At 40.1% G+C, this 16,528-nt stretch overlaps 2 protein-coding genes across 2 annotated transcripts; one reads left to right on the top strand and one right to left on the bottom strand.

Moving 5' to 3' along the window:
* Window positions 1-849: 849 nt before the first annotated feature.
* On the bottom strand, window positions 850-4,790 carry ufsp2 (ufm1-specific peptidase 2). Its single transcript, XM_037473019.2, has 12 exons — window positions 4,705-4,790; window positions 4,474-4,564; window positions 3,746-3,929; window positions 3,594-3,660; window positions 2,994-3,148; window positions 2,685-2,877; window positions 2,370-2,516; window positions 2,088-2,252; window positions 1,871-1,995; window positions 1,695-1,771; window positions 1,399-1,523; window positions 850-1,293 (listed from the first exon to the last, which is right to left on the bottom strand). Exons 1-12 carry the CDS (start codon window positions 4,705-4,707, stop codon window positions 1,207-1,209), a joined length of 1,419 nt encoding a protein of 472 aa, XP_037328916.2. The 5' UTR covers window positions 4,708-4,790; the 3' UTR covers window positions 850-1,206.
* Window positions 4,791-8,713: 3,923 nt separating this feature from the next.
* On the top strand, window positions 8,714-15,907 carry gucy1a1 (guanylate cyclase 1 soluble subunit alpha 1). Its single transcript, XM_037473014.2, has 8 exons — window positions 8,714-9,215; window positions 9,392-9,459; window positions 9,914-10,002; window positions 10,113-10,828; window positions 11,845-12,330; window positions 13,613-13,756; window positions 14,322-14,476; window positions 14,640-15,907. Exons 1-8 carry the CDS (start codon window positions 8,973-8,975, stop codon window positions 14,800-14,802), a joined length of 2,064 nt encoding a protein of 687 aa, XP_037328911.2. The 5' UTR covers window positions 8,714-8,972; the 3' UTR covers window positions 14,803-15,907.
* The last annotated feature ends 621 nt before the right edge of the window (window positions 15,908-16,528 follow it).

The raw sequence follows: 16,528 nt of genomic DNA, 5'->3' as shown, positions 1-16,528 counted from the left end.
ATCTATTATACCAAAGTAACTGCTCCCCCTAGTGCATACCCACTAGCAAGAAAAGGGATTATCTGATGGCGCGTCCCCTGACATTATAATTTGTCACGGGTTTTCTGTTAATAACATTGTTAGACCTAGAAGTGACACACACTAATGAAATGCCAATGTCCCAGGACAATAGGTCTTGGGTGAATCTATCGTATAAACCTGTGTCTGGTCACTGTCATAGAATTTACATGCCTATGCCGGATGGGTAGAGATGGGGATTGAGTGGGGGTTATTTCTGTGGCAGTCCCAGCTACACAATCAACCCATGGAGAAGAAATCACAAAGAGTGACAATACGTTTCTGGAAAATGAACTTTCCCGTCTAAGCTCTAGAGACTTAATTTAATTTGAGAGATTTATGCGAGAACAGAAAAGCTTTGATTTGACTTTGACAATTGACTGGTTGTCGAAACTCAATTAGAAGGAGTGATGTTTTTTCCATTAATCTGCTGTATGTCTGATACATTTGTGCACACAAATAGTTCTCATAGTAGGACCAAAGCCCCTGAAGGTCCTGTTTCCAGGGGAATTTATTCACAAGCATATATTTCTCTATGTTTTGGCCTTGTGTTATTTGGTTGTTTGTAAAAAGGCTAAAACTAATTATTATTGCACTGCCTACATAATTAAAAAAAAGTGAATGAGTGCATTAGAATGTTACCAAGGGGAGGTCTACAAATATCTTATTTCATTCAACCAATAATCTAATACCCAAAGACATTCCTTCTGCTGTCATGTATTAAAAATGATCAAATCCTTCTACTTTGAAAAACTAGAATATTTGGCATTTTAGTATAAAAAAATTGCCAAAGCCATTCCTTGTTTTTTATTGGCAGTCTGTAACTTAGAGGAAATAATTTAATAGAAAGAAAGAAAATCAAACCAGAATATAGTGCAGGGTTTAAATATTTGTAAGATCAGCTCTTTTTCTACTGAATAGAACAGAAAGTACAGGCCATGATGTGATCAATTTCTCTTTTCAAAACAAAACAACCTCCATCTCTTTCTGTGCCTTTGTTGCAAAGACAATGATTTATGTAGCTCAGGACTAAACAGGTAGAAATGAATTCAAGATTTTTTTTACATCATTATAGGAACTACTCGAATCTGCAATTACACTGCAAAGTTTTGCGAACGTTTTACCAACATCAGATCAAGTTGTGAGAGGTCAGAAGACCTTTGGCCTCAGAGGAAGACACAGATTATAATAAGCAGTTTGATCCCAAAAATCTGCTCCTTTCCAGCCACACCAGCCCTGGAAAAGATAACATTCATACTCAAATCAACACAGCACAATACGTGAAAAATGTGTATTTTTACAGAGAGAAATGCAGGCGGTGTAGCTGATTGTAACACCCACCTTGTCTGTGACAACCTGTAAGTCCTCCGCTCCTGTGTAATGCGGATCGAGGATGAGATAGCGGATCTGCCCGCTGGTCTCACTCCATGCCACACCTAGAATAGTGTGAGCTAAAACTCCACCTCCTGCAACACCAAAGCTGTGTTAGTGATACGGGAAGTAATATCGTTACGTCTTTGTATGATTTAGAAGCAACCAAATATATCTTACATGTTTGTTCGTCTGAAGATGTAATAATGTAAAAGATTTGAAGTTTGAAAATGCTTGTTACGAAACCCTTTGGACTTTCAGCTCACCAATCATGATGGGGGTCCCTTCAGTAAGGAAATGGTTGGCTAGTTCCCTGCCCTTTGATGCCAGCTCAGAGCCTTGACTAGAGCGAACGAGCATTGAGCATCAGATTATTCTGAAAGCTATGTACATACAGTACATCTTCAAAATAGTTGATGTCCATAGGAGTCTTGGAACACACCTCACAAACATGATCCTGGAAGTGACCCCAAGCAGCTGGTTTAGAACAGCCTGAACCTCAATGGATCCGATCCACTGGCGTGAACCCACGAAGGAGCCCTTTTTGTCTCCAACATCCACTAAAGCCTGCAAAGGGGAGAGCCCATTGAGGGGGGGCGGGGGCATTTAGACATTCCCGTGGTGTGGTGGTAGTCATATTTACAGGAGCACTTGTGTACCTGTTGGATCTCTTTGTGAGAGGGCACGGCCCGCTCTACGTAGCCTTGCTGCTGGAACCAGGAGCAGATGGTTTGGAGGGAGCGATAAGCACAGCCCCAGCCGTTGTCGTTCATATGATCCTGCATGTAGTGGTGATAGCTGTAAGTTCCCTGGACCAAGTACACCTTGAGAGCAGACACACGTCAGAGAAGACAAGATTACAATTCCAAGCACGGCGCGATAACAGCAATATCTCTCTTCAAAAAGAGCGAGACAGCCTTTAATCAGGTGATAAAATGCACCTTTCCATTGTCCAGCGTGGGATGTGTGAGGACCAGGTGAGGGTTTCGGAGGTAACCATCTTTGTAGGGCTCATTGGGAAAGTGGTAAGTATTGGCTCTTCTAAAATAGGGCCGGTCATCGGGTAGCTCGAACTGTTGATGTAGTTCCTACTTAGACAGATTTTGTCCACAATAAAATGATAGAGAAATGTCAAAAAAAAGTATACAACCAGGAGGAGTTGAATCTACGGCCTGTTGGATAAAGAGTTGGACTTCCTGAACCCGAGGATTCATCTGCTACTTCTGTCCTTTCTGTTTGGGAATTTAAAGACCTACCTTACGCTGTGCCTCCAGTTGGCTGTCAGGCACCCCTTCAGGGTAAACCACGGTCACCAGCCCTTTTGGGTCTGGAAGTAGGAAGTGGAGCGGTTCAGGAACCAGCAGCGTCGTCCCATTCATGTGTTGCAAGGTCGCTTTCTCCATCTCACACAGCTGATGAGTGAGCGCCTTCAACAGGCGCTCAAAGGCACTGCAGAGGCAAAATTATTCATGAGAGATGGTGCCGAGTTTAAGTGTACGCTAACTAATACGGCAAGGAAATGTAGCTTCATGAGTAATATAGCATATTATCAAGGTGAGACATACTCTTTGATTGTTTCATTAACGGTGGTACGGACGACACAGTCCACGGGGAAAGATGTAGACAGGAAGAGGGATTTCTGGACGGTTCTGCTGAGGATCGGGGCTGAAAGGGGGCCTGTCTTTGTCGCCTCCATCATCAGGCGAAGGTTAATCACACTCTGAATAACAAGGGTGTATTCACATTTACATTCAAGCACAGACACACGGACACCATCAGGTCAATAAGGCATTGGTTCTGTAATTTAAAAAAAGCTTAAATAATAACTGGTTGTAGTTCTCATGAGTATTTGTGTTTTTGTGATAACAATCTGAACATATTAGGGTTTGGGTCTGTTGGTCGGACAATAGAAAACATCTAAAGTAATCACCTTGAACATTTGAGAAACTGCACCTTGATTGGAGGCAATCAGATGGAGAATTGGATAGACTATATGATTCATTTGCAGTGTAGGCAGCTGAACAACATCAGGCAGACACTGAATATCCAGCAAAAATTACAAAAACGTGTTGTGTGTTGAGGCAAATACTTAGTGGTTCATATGGGGAGTACCTTTGGTCCAGTATTTAGCAAAATACATCTCAATTAACACAAAGTGTACATACTGGTGCTGAACTTTTTTTGCTTTTCTTTTTTGCAGATCTCATGCCAGCAGGATCTTGTTCATCTGACCTGGAATAAACAAAAAATCATTCAGACAAAGTAACAAAAAGGTGAGGATTTTATTCCAAAAATAGTATTTAAAAAGTGAACTTACTGAATCCATTTAAGTATATCTTCACATGGTGCATTTGGAGTTATTTCTTCAGGTGTTATGAAAACACCTTTGTTTGGCCAAATAATAACAGGACTGTCACAGACTGTTAGAACGCAGGATTCAGATTTGACTTGAGATTGAAGCGTCTCAAATGTTCTTGAGATGACTTTGAGCATGAGCCGCGCTGAAAGAAGACGCACAGAGAATATGAGAGTCAGAGAATAAGTCCATTACCATACTGCGTTATACTATTGCATTGTTCTTTATGCCATGGGTTATTCATGCATTTTATCTTCTAGTCCATGCAAAGACAACCAATGTAGAGCTTTTAGTATTTGGTTCTACCCATTTCAAGCGTGTTTCCAATAAATACTGGTGTGCAGTGACGGAGGACAGCAAAGTCCTTGATTTTGTTCAGGGAAAATAACGTTTGCATTCAGGGATTTGTCCTTATTGGAATCGGTAATATTAAAAGCTTGTCTTTGGCTCAGCAGCTAGTTCAAGGAAAGTTACAGATTGTGTTTGTAGATTATTTCCTTTATGCATAGTATTTACTGTTGGTAATACATAACGTGTATCTTAAAGCATGCAAGAGGGACACAGCAGGGAGGCACTATAGGACCTGGAATCATGCTATCTCCACTTAAACTGCTCCATATGAAACGGCATGTTGTCCAAATTGGTTATGATTAAGCTATCTAGTAGCATTAAAATGTCTATGAACATACCATCTGTGCTTGCTAAGTGACATTTGAACTCCAGCGGCCCTCTGACACGAAGGATGGTCCCTCTGTCGGAAGACAGTGAGTCCGTAACAACCTGTGATGACACAAGACAAGTACCTTAAATAACCTGAGCGAACCTAGCAGTATTTAAAAAGTTCATGTGGACAGCTGCCATCGGCCGTGTAAAACATAAAGCTCAACAGAAAGGGATTTAATGTATCAGTCGTTAGTTACCATAGCGGAGTCCAGCAGCACCAAGCTAGCTGTAGTGCTCTACTCGCAGGAGGCTGACATGTCAGTTACAGTCTGGTCAACGTGTCTCTGGCTGCTGCATTCTATTGGACGACGGTAGCCCCGCCCATTTATGTTGCATTCGTGGTAGCTCGTAATTCGTACTTTTACTAATTACACTCTCTGGGGTCATCCTTTTTAAATATAGGTGGGGTTTTTTCACCATTCTGTGCTTTTCTAACGAAATCTTGTGTCTTTGTAGTTTTCTTTTAAATTAAACAAAGAAAAAACAAATGTTCAACATATAGTGGTCTGTTAAGAAAGATCCATCTTTGGGGAAAACAGACAATTATGAAAAAAAGTGTTGTGTTAAAATACTGTATGTTAACAGAATACACAGACTGAATACACTAGCTTGTTGAGCATAACAATTTATGTAATTAAACGAAGCCTACAATTAGAGCATATATATAAATATAAAAAAAAACTCATGTATAACAATCATAACAGCACCAATAAAGGCGGTCAAATACTCTCCAGACATTTAAACGCATTCACATGACTGCCCTATGAAATGTCCATTAATGGTGATAATCGTACATGTGTATCTCAAAGCTGGTTCTGCTCTGCTAGGATCGAGTGAGGCATGTTATATCTGATTATTCCACCATGAATGCCTGTCTCGCCTGACTTAAAAACATGCATAGACATTCTCATATTATTGTTATCCCTTTTCTATGGATGAATGAACTTTGTTTAATACTTGGATAAATAATGAAAGGAGTGTAAAGGTAACAAGTAACATAACATACAAAAAACCCTGTTTCTTAGTGCCTGTTTGCCTCAGGCTATTACATGGCAGCCATGCGTGATAGGCCAGCTAGTGTGAGTGGACTCTGGGTTAGAGATGCTGTAGCTCTTACGCATGTCAAAGTGGGAGCTTTACAACAATAATGGTTGCAGCAAAACCTCTCCACCAAAACTCATTGACCTTAACAACTGAAAAAAAAATGATCATGAGACGCTGTACTTTTAGACAATACAAATTATCAGTACCTAATGAACTGATTTGCACCATCTGCTGAAACATATTCATATTAAAGCCCTGCTGCCCCTCAATATGTAAATAAAATAAGTTATATATCATGTGTCTTGGTCAAATAAAGCACATGCTCAAATGCAGATCTGAAATTCAGGTCACTTTCAGGTCATGTTTGGTTCTGATATTGCTTCTGTAGCTTCTGTATAAAATAATCAGTGGTTTGTTAGGAGAGCTTGAATGGCCCACCTCACACAAGCATTTAAAATCAATCCTCTGAATGTAGCAGATTGTCAGTACAATTAGAATAAACACACTTTACAGGTTCAGTGCATGTGGCTTGATTGTAGTGTTAGCACTCATGACCACGCAGACAAATTGCGTCTTTGTGAAGAAAGTTCACTTCAAAAAGAATTCACTTTTACTCTTGAAAAAGTTAGAACAAAACATTAGTTTGTGTTGTGCCCATTAGTTTGGTGAGCCAGTCTGACCCACAGCACCTAAAAAGGTTCACTGGTAAATCAAATGCAACATTACCAAAGGTTTACTGTGAGTGTCTCTTAAAATGTTTTATGTGCCCAAATGTTGCAATCAGACTCAATAAATCTTTTCTTCTTGTTAAACTGAGTGCAGAGTGAGTATATATATTGTAACTGTCTGACTTCAAGGCTGTTGACGTTCTGTGGTTTTAGAGCCCTGGCCTTGATTTGTGATGAGTTTAGCTATCTCTCTGTACTCAATAATGCAGCACTGGGATCCTTGTGTATGAGAAGGAATAAATGGCAGACACCATAGAAATGCATCATTACAAATGCACATTCGTCTTATGGACATAATCATTTATGTTTGGATTAATTTGCTAATGGATTTGGACGAGAGAAGGAGGAATTGTTGTAGACGTTTCAGTCTTTTTCCATCTCATGACCTTAAAACAGTTTTTTGTTGTTCCATTCAAAAATGAAAAGTAAAAGTCAGCTTTTAGGGGAAGAGAGAGATAAAAGAAATATACTGTAATTTAAAAAAGTGTTCATTAACAATAATAACAATGTTACTAATGCTTACTATTACATTACTTCTGTTGGTGTCTGATTACGTAATAGCATGATAAATGATCTGGATAAATGATCTAGATAATTAATTGTAAAATGTGGAAAAGCCTCAAATCACTGATCTCAATCATTATTAAGGATTCACCAAATGAAAATCTCTGACAAATAGATGAAGAAATGACAGAAGAAACAAGCTAAAACATTTAGTACTATGTGTAAGTCAAATGGTGCGGTCGAGTATTCATGCGACTTCTTGCTTGCTCTCCAGTTGACCAACATTGAATTATTGTTCTTCTACATTTACCTAAATTTCTTTTTTACATTGAATATTACAATTTTAATTACAACTGTAAACTTTGTCAATTATGTTGGATTTTCATGAAAATCTGGTGTTTTTTGATGAGCTCTTTATTAAGAGCCAATTTTGGCTAATTGAACAAATTGCTAACTAGCAAAAGATATTAATATAAGCACACATGGACTTGACTAAATGTTTGTAATGTAACAAGTATCAATTGCACTCATAAAACATGTACACACATCACTTACAGGCATCTTATTGGAGATGACAGCAGATGTAATTCATCATATCGTGAAAGGCAGGCATTATGTCGCTCTGAAGCAATTAGTTGATTTATGCACAAAAAAGAAATGGAAAACTTAAGTTGGCCGTTTGCCTAAAGCTTCCTTGTACAGACTTTGATGACCACAGCCTCATCGTTTAACATAATGACCACTTAAATTGTCTCTGATAAAATAACTTGCACATCTCAACATGGGCAGTTTAAGGAATTGCATTTAGGGTGACCACCTCGGAGCCTAATGAAAGGATTCCAAGTGCTATAAACATTTTGTTGTCATGTGGTAAAACATCCTGCATGGACTTGTTGTCATGTTGTTGTCAGCTTGATGAGTTATACTGCAAGAAATGACAAACCTCCCTAATGACTAAATGCTTTTTTCAGACCAAACAAGGCCAACAAGTAGTGCTCCAGCCTCTTCATGGCCAGTGAAAACTATTTCTGACATGACTTTAATAAATTATTGTATATATTGTAGTCTATAATAATCACTAAACTATTTCCTTAAAGGTCCTAAACGAAACAACTCAACCCCTCTACATATCAGACTTAAATTAGTAGTTTCTGTGACATATAATAACTCAACAGACATCAGTCATTGAGGCTTTTGTTAAAAAGCATGCATTTCCCATGCTTGTGTACTTTTAAAAATGTAAACATTGTGATGGGTCAAGTTGGTAGAGATCCACTTTAAGGTTATTTTAAGTAGAAATTGCCACAATTAGCTGGTCCTGGCTAATATATTCCCACAAAGTGGTCGGCAAATTATTTGACAATAAAATGGGTAGTTAGAGCTTTAAAGCAATAATGTTGTTAGTAAAAATGAATAGCAAAAGTTTTGTGGTGGGGTTCAAACATCAGCCAAATCATCAATTTACAGGTATTTCACATGGAAAATACAGCAGGAAAGTTCAGACAATTCAGAGACATGTGCGTGTGAGTTTGTGTGTGTTTGTGTTTGCTTGTGAGAGAGGACCCAGATAAAGTAGCCACACTATATGTTATTTAAATGATCAGATAATGTCATTTAAAGAAATAACATGTTAAACTTTTAGTCGACAATTCTGTAGAACTGTGGGGGGAACATCACCATAAAATCTACAAGCAAAACATAAAGCAGCAAAATAACACGCACTTTAAGTCCCATGAGAATATAATGCGTCTTTGTTAATAAGAGGACCAGTCTGATATGATTGGATATCAGTGAATTGGCCAATTTTAACAACAGAAAGTCCAACGCATGCGAGAAGCCTCTTGAAAATAAGTTCTCATTGCTGATAGGTTGTTCGGCTAAACCAGCCCCACGTGCGCATGGATTGGCCTACTGCTCTTTTTTCCCCCCAGTTTCTCATTGGCTTTTGGCGATGATAATTCGCTGCCATCACATGCCCGTGCGGATCTCAATGAATTTTGGATGTGTTATCTGGCTCTGGTGCGCCGATCATTTGAATCAGCGGGTCGCGGGGAGCAAGGCATCTTTGGATGAGCTCGACCAGATGATGGAATTTCTCCCGGAGACCGCAGCCGCTGCGACCACGACTGTCTTCCTGCGAGATTAGATAAGAAGAGTGGTAGCCGGGAGATAACAGGGGCAGGGGGAGGATGTTCTGCGCGAAGCTGAAAGAGCTGAAGATATCTGGAGAGTGTCCGTTCTCCAGCAGCGCCAGGAATAATGAGCGCGGGGACTTCGAGGAGCGCTCACCTGACGCCGCGGACGTATTGCCTATTTCTAAGGACGTGCACGGAAAGATAGGAACCGAGGATCTACCTCAGCAGAAGACCAGCAGAGCCAAAGTTAACCTGCACACACTCGGCGAAAGCATCCGAAAATTGGCATGTCCCGAGGTGAGTTTAATGTAATGAGAATCGCACCCTGCAATAACTCTATGTTTGGCCGGTTTTCTGTGTTCGTGGCGTGTTTGTCCGCCTCAACGCACAGACATCATTGCCGAGATCAGTGGTATTTGTCGGCGTTTCTGCCAGACGATTAGCTCTAACTCGCTGAACACTTTGTCACACAGTTCCAAAGGCTGCACACTGCCCTCCAACGAATGATGAAACTACCCGATCAAACCAGGGACTCTGGAAGGTAACGCATGCCATTTAAATACAGCTGACACCATAATTACACTTCTCCTCTTAGACTGCTTTAATTACTAGTGCTGCTTCAGGTATGTTGCATCACTAATAGTGAAAGAAAAGATGAGACTGCATTATGTTTCTATCCATATCTGTTCGAAATGTATTGTGACTAACCATGAGGTGCACTGCATGCTGCTATGGATACAGAGACGGCCTCACGAATCTGCCTAAAAGCATGTCTTATCAAAAATGACAAACAGATCATTGAATGTCAAACATTAGGCTGATTGCAGATTCAAAAATGAGATAAATTGCAGCTCTTTCTTTGGCTGTAGAAAATGTTTGACCAATTATCTGATTGGGAAAATTATAGGTAGTTAGGACTCGAGTCAGATATTATGAACATGAATGTGTTCCACCGAGTGATTTGTATGTCTGACCTGATATTTGTTTTTGCGCAGTCCCATCATTTGTTGCACAGACTATCACAGTTGCACAGATGACCCAGAACATTTGGTGGAAATGATGAACATTTATTCCACCAAAACAGGTATTTTTGCAAATAATTACATGTGTCATTTCTATTTTAAATTCTAAATGGAAAATTTCCGGATATGCGTCTTTCACAACGTAACCTGCTTCCTCTCATTCGTCTGACAGCAATCAAGATGGAAGCATTAAAAGTTGCTCTTGGCGAGGAGCTGTTCAACATGTGCTATGAGGAGGACGGACACATTTTGACGGTGGTGGGGGGAGCTCTCCACGACTTCCTCAACAGCTTCAACGTCTTGTTGAAACAGAGCAGCACGCCGCCCAACCCGGACCGAGAGAGTTGTGTAAACCAACCCTCTGTGCTGTGCTTAGACAAGGATGCAGGTCTGCTCACTGTCTATTTCTTCAACCCCCACCCGACCACTGAGCTCTTCTTCCCTGGAGTCATCAAAGCTGCTGCCCGCCTGCTCTATCACACCACTGTGGATGTGTTGATGGACCCCGCCGGTGCTAAAGACAGCATCTTGCAATCCAGCCCGCAGCCCAGGCTTCTGTACACAGTTGCGGTTAAGGATGCTAAAAATCTGAGTCCCAGTCCGCTGCGGGCCATCTCAGCTGGGACCCTTCCCACCTCTCTGTTCTCCACCATCTTCCCTTTCCATCTGATCCTGGACCAGGACTTGGTTCTGGTACAAATGGGACACGGGCTTAGGAAGCGACTGCTCAGGAAGGATGGACTGAGGAGGTCTTCTACCTTCCAAGAACAATTCTCTATTGTATATCCTCAGATCAAATGTACCTTTCCAGGTATTCTGACCATGCTAAACACACAATTTATTATTCGGATCAAGCATGGAGTCTCCATCGCAGATAACACAGGCAAGGTATGTTAAATGACTGGAAGATATAACTTAAAAAAAGATGTCACTGACTAATGAGGTGAAAAATGTCCTCTGGCCGTTGTCTTAGTAAAAAAGAGGGGGAAAAATATTCTATTTATAAGCAGCACAGCCTATTAGTGTTGTACTTGGGTGCACTTGGCCTTAGGTACAGATCAACATTATACCCCCGACCAAGATCAGAAGTAAATGTCAAACCATTTCATCCATCAAAGGCACAGCCACGCTCATGGTCTTTGTGTGGGGGTGCAAAGCAATAGGTTGTCATGATGAGAAAAAAATATAACAGGGAGTAAACATGGCAGCGGTATAATAACATTCAGCCAGTGATGCTTCCACTTATTATAACAAAAGTCTTCCAGCGGTAGTTTTACCAAGAGTGCAATAAAAACAGGTAAACATCAGCAAGCATTACCCTCCTGCCTCTGGGGTGCACAATGTATTTTTCTCAGCTAACAAGTCCAGTACTCATAAACTTGACTGAATGACTGTAATGAAAGTTCAACATTAATTATGTGACAAATGTCAAATTGCCCCAGCAAGAGTGTGTCTTTAAGGGTGTAAACGACGTGATCGAATTTGAGGTCTGATATATATTTTGCAGTAAATGTAATAAATGATTGAATGATATGATAGAATCAGCTCATATAATCTTTGGTTCCTGAAATACTTTGAGTTACTCCATAACGAATGAATACTGAAGAAAATAAACTCATGATAGCGCTAGATGGAAGATCAGGAGAATACCAAGGTCTACAAAGAAATGTCTGCACCAAATTCCCTAAATGTGGTCAAAGTAGTTTTTGAACCACAAATGTCACTTAATGATGCCCCTAAAGAAAAAGTAAGGTGATCCCAAATTCAGTAGGTGCCATCCTATGGGAGTCAGGAATGTCCGGTCCAAGTTCCAAAATTTCAACTCGTTGAAGTTCCATATACATTTTCATCCAATAGAATGTGAATAAACCTTCTGACGGTGTTCACCTGACCTTGTGTTTCAGCTCATGGACCTCAAAGGTCAGATGATCTACGTTCCAGAGTCCAACGTCATCTTGTTCCTGGGCTCGCCGTGCGTGGACAAGCTGGAGGAGCTAACGGGCCGCGGCCTCTACCTGTCGGACATCCCCATCCATAACGCGCTGCGCGACGTGGTGCTGGTGGGCGAACAGGCCAAAGCCCAGGACGGTTTGAAGAAGCGTCTGGGGAAGGCCAAGGCGGCCCTGGAGCACGCTCACCAGGCACTGGAGGAGGAGAAGAAGAAGACGGTGGACCTCCTCTTCTCCATCTTCCCCGGCACTGTGGCGCAGCAGCTGTGGCAGGGCCAAACGGTGCAGGCCAAGAAGTTTCGCCAGGTCACAATGCTCTTCTCTGACATTGTGGGTTTCACGGCGGTCTGCTCGCGCTCTACGCCGATGCAAGTGATTACCATGCTCAGCGAGCTGTACACCATGTTCGACCACGAGTGTGGAGAGCTTGATGTTTATAAGGTAAGTTTGTGGATAAACGTAGATACTGCTCTGCATCATTTTTTATTTTTTGTGTGCTGAGATTGTATGGGACATTTCAGAAGTTGCTGCCAATACTTACAATAACAATATTTGTCACATTGAAATGACATGTATACCTTTTCTAAATAATATTTTATGCTAAATGTATTACCGAATAACTGTTTTATCAATTTCTCAAGTATCTTGTAGCCAGTATATTTAAAAAAAAATCTTATTTCAGATTTGATTCAGTAATTAAAAGTCAACAGTCCATTATATTCTTTGTAAATGTGTCCCCCTTAAAAGCTTTTCTAATGCCGTGTCTGCACTTCTAAGTACACAATGTAATTGCGGTGGAGACTGAGAGAATCAAATATTGAGTTTAAAAAAAAGAGAGATCAACATCAGCCTGAAAAGGTATAAAGGAGCAAACTCCAGTGTCCTTTATGTTAAAGCTGGCCCTGCAGCTCACTAAAACCTAAAATAATAATGGTTGTTAACACAAGGGGAACTGCAGCTGTGACCAAAACCTAAATCAAAAAGTTAACATTTCAAAACCTCGCTGATTTAAAAACGGTTCTGTCTTTTGACAAATGCATAATTAAATAATTAGGTTCCAGCATACGGTGTGTGAAGGTAAAAAATGTACCTCCACCTAAAAATAAATAATGATACACTATTCCTGAACAGGTTAGAAACAACAGACTAAAGCTCAAACCTACTACTCTGGTGTCTGCCAAAGGCTGCTAATCTACAGGGAGGTTGGATAATGTAATCAAAATGTCACGGAAGCATAACAGAGAGAGCAGCGTGTTTGACAAATATCTCATAAAACGCTAGGAAGTCAGAGGTTCCTTTAGGACCCTGTTTCCACTCCTCATGTATTGGCCTAAAAATAGTCTCACTTTGTATCAGTCACATAGCTGTTGAGTGCTCTCCGGTCCAGATTTACAGTTACAAAGTAGAAGAAGACGAACACCCTTTTGGACTTTTTAATATGACCAGGGATGAAGTATTATTGGAATTTAAGTTTTATTACTAGCCCTTTATCTTATGCTGCACGATGTTGAGCAAGTCACATTGTGAAGAGATTTGATGAATGTCTTCTTCACTTTAGCTCAATGTTTATTGTGTTGCCGCCAAAGCAGATTTTTGATCGAGTTATGTAGATTCACCGATAAGGAGGGAGGGTACGAGGGTGTACACACAGCTTCTGAACTCTTCCTCTCGGTCCCAGTTGCTAGGTGAGAAATAATCTATAATGATCATCGACTGTATTCAGGTGGAGACCATTGGTGATGCATACTGTGTAGCTGGTGGCCTGCACAAGGAGAGCGAGACGCACGCCGTGCAAATCGCACTCATGGCCTTAAAGATGATGGAGCTTTCAGACGAAGTTATGACACCTACTGGAGAACAAATACAGGTAAGGGTCAAGAATTGTTTGCATAACGGTAACCTATCAACTTTATCTCTTTCATTAGGTTTAAAAAGAAAAGCCTTCTATTTTATTACAGATATATGTTACAAATTCCTTATCTAAACGGCCGCATACTAAAAGTAACAAATCAGTTTCCCATTCGATGCAATAGTCATTAATTAGTGCCGTGTCTCTAGTTTAGATGTTTTGTTGTTTATAATGCATGTATGCTATTGCTATGCTGGTCTTTTATTTTGTTCACCTAAAATCATTTACATTTTGGTTTTCATAAAGATATCAATCAGTTCAAGTATAAAACAACATTTGTAAACTCATCTGTAAAAAACCTCTGTGGCATTTCACACACAAATGCACACGGAATTTGTGCTTAAACGAGTATTTGCCTTCAGTAGAAAAGTAACCAATGCAGGGTCTGTATTCGTACCAGTACCAAAACGAGTCAGATATTGTTAAAAAGGGGAGTGAAAGGCTTCCTACTCAAATAGCACTGTTGACCAATGGAGGGGAAGCCGAAGCCTGAACCATGTTGAATGATGCATTTTTGCCTCAGATGCGTATTGGCCTCCACACTGGTTCTGTACTGGCTGGAGTGGTTGGGGTGAGGATGCCTCGCTACTGCCTTTTTGGGAACAATGTCTCACTGGCCAACAAGTTTGAATCCTGCAGCCTGCCGAGTAAAATCAACATCAGCCCAACAACCCACAGGTGAAGTAACACAGCTTCCGGAGGCAGTTGGTAGACAACAACGCCAGCACTTTAGGCCAGAATCTTCACTTTTAGAACAGCTCTGTGTTTCTTCTCTCGTCTCCAAAAATGTGGCACGTTGTTTTGAGAGTCGTGTTTTATTTTGTGTGCTCTTGTGTCCCAGATTGCTAAAGGATCGGCCAGAGTTTGTCTTTGTCCCCAGGAGCAGACAGGATCTTCCGGCCAACTTCCCAGAAGACGTCCCTGGTGTTTGTTACTTTTTGGAGGCGCCCTTCAAAACCGACACTGAAAGGAAGTCAAGCGGCTGCACAGCTCCAAAACGTTGAATATAACAATATGTAAACGTATCCAGTGAACACAGTGCAAACTCCTTGTATGTTTTGGTTGAGGTTGTTTAGATATCGATGATACTGTCAAGCCTATAAGTCATACTCTTGCAGCTGCTTGATTACAGACGTGTCAGTTTGAGTCTTGTCTCTGTACAATTTGTACGGTTGTAGCGCAGGGAAGTGCTCACTTCCTTCATTTTTCTTCCAGAAACAGTAATCTCTGAAAATAGATATGATGTAAAAAAGTGTCTTTCTTTGACTGTCCATTTTCAAATGTAAAATGTACAACATGCTAAATGTGGCCTAAGAGGCCATACCATTTGTCATGACAAGTCAGTTGATGCATCTGGCTTAATGTAAACAATTAAATATGTTGTCGTGTTTAATATAATATTGAAATACCATTTTGTATGTTGCTCCTCAAAGGGATGTTGCCAAATCAAGCTTGTTTTCTTTAAATATCTTACTTGTCCATTCACACCTATCCAGACTCGCTGAATTGTCTCGGGCTGTTTGTACTGAAGAAGAAGAAAAAAACACAATTAAAACTCGCCCAGCAATGTGTGTGTGTGTGTGTGGAAAATCGGATTAGGAAATAGGGAAGTAAATGATAAAGTTAGTCAAAGACTGAGGAGACATCCAGCCTTCTTAAACTGAGATTCACTCCTCTAATTAAATGGAGTGATGCAGAGAGGATTAAGGTGCCTTATGGGAAATATATAGGCAGGATCACAGTTGTTTCATGTTAGTTCTACCTGCTTTTTTTTTTTTTGATATTGTTCTAAATACGTTTTCTTGTCAATTTATTCCAGAAGATTGGGGGTGAGACTCCGTATATATTTATAATAACATGTCACAGAGACTTCCATTTATTAGTCATAGTATATTTAAAGATTGCGTAAAATATATGCATTTTTTGTAACTTTTTCCCACTGTACACATGTTTATACTGTATTACACTGAGCTCATAGCACTCATTTCCTCTTCAGCAAGAACAGTACATAACCAGAATAAAATGAATGTTCTAGTATCCCTTAATATAATGTGCTTGAATAAATATTGTAATGTAATGTCAAAGGGAATAAATATTGTTTTGAACGGACTCCAGTGACTTTTCAGTGTTCAATATATGTAACTTATGTATCAAAAGATTGCATTGATATTTTCACATTCCTTTTGCACTTGTATTTTATGCTGCTTTATACAATTCAGAGACAATACAAAACAGCTGTACTGTAGTCAAACAACATATGATCATCTCATTAGACTATATAATGAACATATCTGTATAGTTGCTTGATTCAGCTATCCTTTGACCTGCAACAACATCACATTGTTATTTAGAATAACATGAATGATAATTTTGTGAAACGAGTCACTATGCCTTGATTTTACCCAATACAATTTTTTTTCATTTTTTTTTTACTTTGTCTACCATTAAATCAAAGACTCATTTGTAAAACCAAATAAAGAGATGTTGCTAAATCAAGTGACAAAAGTACTCCTTCCAAATAGTACGATTTTTGTGATCAAGGTTTGCCATACACCTTTCAGAACAGGATAAAATAATAATTGTATATCGTACAGTACACAATTACTAGTAGTTGTAAAGTTCATTGCGTATAACAAGATGGTAAATGTCAGAAACTATGTAGCTGCTTGCGGAGATTTCTGGTTCACTGGCATCGTTTGGAGGAAGCAGCTATGTTCTCATTGGTTGAGG

Source organism: Pungitius pungitius, chromosome 9 (genome assembly GCF_949316345.1).
Source record: "Pungitius pungitius chromosome 9, fPunPun2.1, whole genome shotgun sequence".
Lineage (NCBI taxonomy): Eukaryota > Metazoa > Chordata > Actinopteri > Perciformes > Gasterosteidae > Pungitius > Pungitius pungitius.
The sequence above is the reverse complement of the archived record's forward strand: the minus strand, read 5'-3'. Positions and strand labels throughout refer to the sequence as shown.